Below are 7,420 nucleotides of genomic sequence, written 5' to 3'. Positions count from 1 at the left end.
GGTGCTCTAGGAACCATTGGCGCTCGGGGGTGATGAGGGTATTTGTGTTGATTTTGCCTCCCTTGTCTTCGATGGCGGTCCATTCATGTTTCTTTTCTGTCTTTCCAGCGTTTACTGGTTCGAGTGCCCGTCCAGAGACTTTTCCCGCGTTTATCTTTACATGTTTCACAATCGTCTCCTTTTTCACCTTCTGCTGTACTTCCTTCTTAACCAATTTTGTGGTGTTCTGGAATTCGTTTTTGACCATACTCTTCTTCCTCGGGCTTCTCAGAACAGGACTCTTCTTCGCTCTTTCAGCAGCAGCCTTCCAAGACTTCTCGCGCCTGTTTTCATCTTCCTTGCTCTGTCTCTCCTTCTCATCAGCACTAACTCTCGCCATTCTTCCCCTTTCCTCTTCAACTTCAACTTCCGCGATCTGTACTGGCGTCAAAGGCGCTCGACCTGGGAGTTCCTCTTTGCCCTCAGCGAGTCTCTGCAGGTTTAGCGCATGCCATCTTTTCACAATCTCATTCTGAGCATCATCAATGCTTTGTGTAGCCTCTAGCTCAGACAGACCTTCCCGCTTCACAAGAGCTGCGATGCTCGTCTCTCTCTCACGTTCCCTTCTGGCTGCCAATCGAGTCATTTCCGCGTTGAGCGCTGCAGCTTTCGCCGCATTCTCACTCGCTTGTTCTTGGGCCTTCAGACGCTCGATTTCAAGTGTGAGATCTGCTTTGCGCCTCTTTACCTTCTCTTGAAATGTGACATCGTCGCGGCGTCTTCGCTTCCTGCAGTTGAGTATTCTCGCTTTGTCGGCTTCCTTTTTAGACGCAATGGTCCCTATTGCAGCTTGCTGGATTGCAATGACTTGACGCTTATCCCTCCTCCAAACATCCTCCATCGAGGACTCGGTGATTTGTCCTAAAGGTAAAACGTCCTCTTGAGATATGGTTCCAGGCCAAAAATCTTTACCCCTTGGTTCAATGAGACTGCTACGAACGACTTGATTTGCTTTCTCGTTGAGCACTTTCGACTTCACCGCTACCCATTTCAGCTCTTCCTCTTCCGTTTCAAAAGTGCTTGCTGGTGGGATCTCTTTCTGAGGCCCGGGTTCGTCGATTGCCTGATCAGCAGCGACCAGGTAGTCGTCAGTGATATACTGGGTTCCAAAGTGCGCCCCTACCAAGTTCGTTAGCATTATACTTTGTAAAAAATAAACCAAACATACCGTATTCGGCATCGGTCATTGCGTCTAAATCGGGTTCATTACTCTTAGGATTCTTCCAGCCTTTCCACAGCTCATCATCTTCTTCTTCGTCACCTTCCTCTTCCCTCTTGATCCTGTCTTGAATCTTGGAATCCCAAACAACACCAGCTTTTAACCCCACATCTTTCCACTCGGGAATTTGTCTTAATATCTCCCAGTCCCGCGCACGAGGCGCTTGGGATGATTGATTCCAATTCCTGCCTCCGACACCCCACCAGAAAGATACTTGACCACCAGGAGATTCAATCACCGCAAATGATGGTAGTGGGCCGGCGACTTGGCCCTTTTTAATCTCTTGGCCGTTGATGATCAAAGTCCCACCATGCAGGTTGGTAACAAAATAAAGCGAATCCCCCAACTCGTCCATCACACGATTCTGTACCCAGTTGACATCATTTAGTGGTATCAAGCTGTTGGCCCCGTACTTGGGCTCGCGTGGGGGATACCGACGAGGCGGCACATCACGCTTCGCTTCTTGCTCCTCGGTAACATACCATGGATCCCACGCCTCCATCGGCCTGTAGTCTTTTATGGGATTGTCCCAAGAGTATCGCAGCAGGTCTTCGTTTCCGCTCTTGTCTTCGATCGCGCAGACAGAGTGGTTATTGACGAGATTGACACGGCGAATGTCGAGTGGGAAAACATCAGTCTTGTGAGCCAGAGGGTCCTCAATCACATACTCTCTGAACATGGCTCTGACAAGAACGTGTCTTTCGTCCTCTGAATCGCTATCCAGTTCGAGTGGCTTGGTTGGTATGTTGAAAACAGTTCCAGTAACTCCATCCCATTGTCTCTTTTTCTGGAAGGCTCGGTCATAAACATTGTCCGTAGATAGCACACGAACATAGTTATCAACCCACCGAAGCACCTGAATAATGGGTTAGTGTTGCACGTTAGAATAGCTGATTGATTGATTGATTGCTTACAGGGTAAGGAATTTTCCCACAATCAATACCGCCATCAACCATCAATTCATTATCGTCCAAGTTCTCGTGAAAGTCTTCGTCCATCTCGATTTTCAACTTTTTTTCTCCAACACGCCGTGGTCGCCAGACAGTGTTGGTCAGGATATCATTCCACTCTTCGCCGAGATGTTGCTGGTACTCCTTTAAATCTTTCATCGCGTAAAATCCCCCACTGGAGCCATCGACTTCTTCGGTATGAGGGATCCATTCATCCTCGTCCTCAGAGTCCGTATCAGCATCAATGATCATGATGTCCTCGTCATCAGCCTCCTGCATCGCGATCGGAGATGCCGATTCTAGTTCACTGAAGCCCTCTGATGGAGGCGATGGAGGTCTGACTTCCTTCTTCACGGGCATTTTCTTTTTCTTCGGTTTCGGCCGTGTGTCATGGAAGTCATCGACCAATTGCCAGACTGGCATGATTCCTGCGGCAATCTCAGGTTCGAAGTACTCTACTTCAATTTCAATTTCCTCGCCTTCCCCATCTGTCATTTCTTGGTCCTTTTCAGAATCGCTGAATGAACCTTCAACCAGCTTGTATTCATCTGACTCTTCCCACTTGCCACCATCAGCTAACTTCATAACCGCAACTCTCCTTGGAATCTGGCCCCCATCCCCCCTCTTCCTCCTCCCCTTACCGTCCCATGCCGCCTTGGGCACTTTCTTTGTCTTCCACCTAGAAATAGACTCCCCAGTCTCAAACGTAAATTTCCTATTCTCCTTCTTGATCCACTTCCTCCCCCACTCCGGTTCGGGCGGATCAACACCCTCGTACTCAGTATACAACTTCGGCTCCTGTTTAGGACTAAGCAGTCCGAGCCGTCCCGATCTCGGAGCACCAAACCTCCTCCTCCTCGGCCTCTCCTCCTTCTCCTTCGCTCTGCGATCCCATTCCTTCTTCACCCACTGCGCATTCACACGTCCATCAATATAATGATTATTCCATAGATCCCACGCCCTCTTCCAACTCTCCCAGATCTCGCGGCCACGGTCACCGGTCTGGGGGCCTACGAGGTGCGATTTTAGGTTTGTGAGTTGGTCCGGGGTGATGTTGCGTGCGAAGGGAGACGGGTAAGGCGTTGCGGGGATGCTGATGGGTGTTATGCGACCGGAGGCGCGGGCTAAAGAGCGGACGGCGGGGGCGCTTAGGAAGGGTGAGAAGTTGTAGATTGAGCGGGTATCGCTGTTCGACATGGCCGAGGTTAGAAAAGCAAAGACGAAAAGATGTGTGTGACTGGTCTGAGAGAAAAAGTGTAATTCCAGACTGAAAGTCTAATGGAATTGGGAAAGCGGTCCCCGAAGGAGGGATGGTACAGGCTTGAGTCAATCAGGAATGTAGGCATCCGAAAGGGGAGCTCGGCTCATAATGAATGAGAGCAACGGCAAGAATGTCAAATCTGGCCTTGCGTACACAAAGTCTAGAACATTGTCTTGCACCACGTGCCATGTTTTGCCAACGTATATTGAAAAAGCTGTCAGACTAATGTGTTCCAACCAGGAACAAAAAGGCAATACAAACGAACTTTCAGTTTGTACTTTGGCTCTTTGAATTAGTATATATTTGCCCAACTCAAGCTGATACAACTCGAAAACGACGACTGCAGTGATGTGTACATTGTACCTATGTCCCAAGTAATAAGAGACATTCGGATTGTATTGAGCACTTGAACGCCGCTCTCCGAAACGCTGGAATACGCCCTACAATAATTATTGGGGCATGCCTGCCAACAGCCTTGCTGTAAGACAACCTTTCAAAATGCCTCACATACTATACGTGCCAAGAAGTTTGCAAACCCATAAATGTTATTACCCATTATCTCCCATATATCTATCCATAACATTGAAAACCAAATGGCTGTCTACCTCACATTCCATATCCGGTAGGCATCCCAAATCTGCCCTAACAGAAGCAGGATCGCCGCCAGCCATAGAAGCAATCATATCAGTCGCTAAACCACAACTATTGACATTTGTACTCGCATCCGTATTAGGTGTATATATTGAAGATTGATGATGGGGCGCGGAATAAGGCTGTAAATGCTGTTGAGCACTGTTTTGGTGTGACGTGCTGTAGGACACGGGGTTTTGTGGCTGCAATAGAGGATTGAAGTCGAAAATTTGGGAGTCGTGTCCAGATTGATTTGGGTTTGAGGCTGGACTGAGGTTCCGAGGCATGGAAACCAATCTTTGATGATGTGGTACCCCTCGATTCGAATCATTGCCCCGGCTAACACTGTTTGCTTTGCTCGCGGCGCTGCTGGTAGGGGTCATGAATTGGTGTGTGGATGGGTTTTGATGGATGTCCCAAGGCGTAGTCTGCATGGTGCTGACGCTTGTGGAACTATCTCGACTTCCGGTTCCAGTCACTCCATCACATTGTGCTATATTCGAGTTTGTACAGCAGACTTTTCGGTTCAATAGTAGTTGTTCTAGGAGCTGTACAGCAGGTCCTGTGTTCCCACCATACTGGCTACCCATTGCCGTCTCCGTCGCAGGAGAGGAGTTCAGATACGATTCGATGCTATCCTCTGCGACGCCATTCTGGAATAGAAGCCCTCGCAGCTTCTTGTTCTCATCGGCTACTCGACGAGCTGCAACTTGGATCTCCGCGGAGGCTTCGATCCCTTGGAGTTCGCATTGGCGCAATTTGGCTTCCAGCTCTTGTAGATATTCTTTTCGCCGGGCTCGACTTCGCCTTTGGTTGTCACGGATGCGCGCGAGATTGGCTTTCTCCTTCATCGGTGTCAGTTAGAGAGGTGTGGAGGGGCAAGATGATGAAATGCCAAGGTTCTTGGCAGTGCTTTGAAGAATGGAGAGAGAATCCTTTCGTATGGAAAAGGTCTTGACTTACCGAACCCGTTGACATTTTGATCTGGAATTTGACTCGCAAGCAAGGGCCAGGTGGGCAAGACTTAGTCTCTTAGAACTGAAGAATGCTTCAGAAGAGGTCGTTGTGTTGGAGTACGCGCGTGTCGGTCGGCATATGTGATAGTGTGGTCGCTTTAGATCAGTCCTGGACCCTGGCCTGGCGTGGTATACGGAGAACAAGCTTTGGAATAAGCATCGAGCTAAGTACTTATTAGGCAAATGATCTTCTTTACTTGCATATGGAGAACCTCCGGACGGTTATATATTCTTCCTGTTCTAGACATAATGTTCAAGTGTTCAAGAGCGCTGATGAATAAGCTTATGCTGATTGGCTAGATTATACTCAAGGTTGAATTAAGCCTATCAAATGGTTCACTTGCCTTCAAAAGCTTTCGTCCAATTAGTGTGAGGTACTATATATACTATTCAGACATCTAGGAATAGAAAGGACTTAAGTAGGTAGCGTAGCCACCGGATGTAACTTCACCCCGCACTTTAGTCCCCTCCCCGGTGTTAATCAGATAAGCAATCCTCATCTGGAAACCTTGACTCAATATGACATTGTAGCCAGTCAAGTTTGACGAACGTGTACAAAGAGTTGCTGCATCATAACTTTGTACTTGATCAACATGTCTTTACATTTATGCACTTCTGAGATGGAAGAGGTCTTCTAAACAATGCACCCGCCGGAGGATTAAAATTTGAATAGTAGAATGGGCGGGTGTTTAAAAAGAAGGAAGTATAGAAACATCCTCGAAGACTAATACTTCTATCTGGCCACAACTTCTCTAGAAAACTCAATTGATGGTTAACAAACAATCGAAACAGATCCTTGGCCACTCCTTCTGAATATTCCAAACATCTACTACAGCCAGTCATTGAAAGCAAGGCGATTTCGTGACTTTCCTGAAATTAGAAAACCAGTTGAGATACAGGACGGATTTCCACAGCTTCTTTCAGTTTGAAGATCCGGTCATGTGACAACTCGCTGCACGACAACTTTTTTTTGAGTCGCTCTTCCACTCAACTCACACTCACCCCTCCAACCCCACCCACCGTCAAGCTGTTTCCCACACGCATCCTCCCGCGCGCCATCCGGCTCACCACTCCCTTCACCAGAACAATGGCGTCCTTCACCAACCTGACCTACAGCGACAGCGAACTAGCCGAAATCAACCAATGGCTCACGACCTCGGACCGCCTAAAAGCCAGCTCTGACCAGAAAACCCTCCTCGACACTCTCAACACGCACCTCGCATCCCGCACCACGCTCCTCGGCGCAAAGCCCTCCAAAGCAGACGTAGCCCTCTATCAATCCCTCGCTCCCCACGTCGCGGCCTGGACGCCCGAGCAACGCACTGGCCAGCAGGGCCACCCCAACATCGTGCGCCATCTGGACTTTGTGCAGAACTCCCCGCTCTTCGGGCTATCTGTCCCGGAGGCGGAGAAAGTGAAGGTTGATCCCGAGGAGATCCTCTATGTGAAGCCGCCTGTTGATGCCAAGGCCGAGAAGGAGCGCTTGAAGAAGGAGAAAGCTGCCGCTGCCGCTGCTGGGGGCGACCCAGCTGCAGTGGCAGATCGCACAAAGGGGAAAGGCGTAGGCGAGAAGGTAGCGGAGAAGGTCGAGGGGGCGAAGAATGCAGTTGTTGGTGCTGTGACCGGGCAACAACCCAAGAAGGAGAAGAAAGAAAAGGCACCCAAGCCGCAAAAAGCCCCTGCTGTGGCCGCACCGCTATCCCCCACTCTTATTGACTTGCGCGTCGGGCACATCTTGAAGGCTATCAAGCACCCTGAGGCGGATTCTCTGTTCGTTTCTACCATTGCCATGGGTGATAAGCCGGGGACGGATGACACGACTGAGTTCGAGGGCCAGGTGTGCCGGACTGTTTGCTCGGGCCTGAACGGGCTTGTTCCGCTGGAGGAGATGCAGGGCCGGAAGGTCATCGTAGTGTGTAATCTGAAGCCGGTCAAGATGCGTGGGATCAAATCTTCTGCTATGGTTTTGGCGGCGTCGCCTAGACTCAAGGAGGGAGAGGAAGACCATCACGCAGGGCCAGTTGAGTTGGTCACTCCGCCTGCTGATGCAAAGGCTGGCGAGAGGGTGTTCTTTGAGGGATGGAAGGGAGAGCCGGAAGGTGTGCTGAATCCTAAGAAGAAAGTTTGGGAGACAATCCAACCGGGCTTCACTACTACCAGTGATTTGGAAGTTGGTTTCGATGCTAGTGTTGTAAAGGAGCTGAGCAAGGAGGGCGAGGCTCCAAAGACTGGAGTTGGCAAGCTTGTTACCGAGAGTGGTGGAGCTTGTAAGGTCAAGAGCTTGACAGGCGGTATTGTCAGATAG

At 49.6% G+C, this 7,420-nt stretch overlaps 2 protein-coding genes across 2 annotated transcripts; one reads left to right on the top strand and one right to left on the bottom strand.

Moving 5' to 3' along the window:
• Window positions 1-4,017: 4,017 nt before the first annotated feature.
• On the bottom strand, window positions 4,018-5,077 carry LHYA1_G005710 (uncharacterized protein; the record flags this gene model as incomplete). The annotated part of the gene is made up of 2 exons (XM_031150654.1): window positions 4,018-4,944; window positions 5,063-5,077. 2 exons carry the CDS (start codon window positions 5,075-5,077, stop codon window positions 4,018-4,020), a joined length of 942 nt encoding a protein of 313 aa, XP_031004227.1.
• Window positions 5,078-6,202: 1,125 nt separating this feature from the next.
• Window positions 6,203-7,420, top strand: ARC1 (tRNA-aminoacylation cofactor; the record flags this gene model as incomplete). The annotated part of the gene is made up of 1 exon (XM_031150653.1): window positions 6,203-7,420. The coding sequence occupies one exon, from the start codon at window positions 6,203-6,205 to the stop codon at window positions 7,418-7,420; it is 1,218 nt and encodes a 405-aa protein (XP_031004247.1).

This window comes from Lachnellula hyalina (assembly GCF_007821495.1).
Source record: "Lachnellula hyalina strain CBS 185.66 chromosome Unknown contig00095, whole genome shotgun sequence".
In the NCBI taxonomy this organism is placed as follows: Eukaryota; Fungi; Ascomycota; class Leotiomycetes; order Helotiales; family Lachnaceae; genus Lachnellula; species Lachnellula hyalina.
This window is presented reverse-complemented; position numbering and strand designations above follow the sequence as displayed.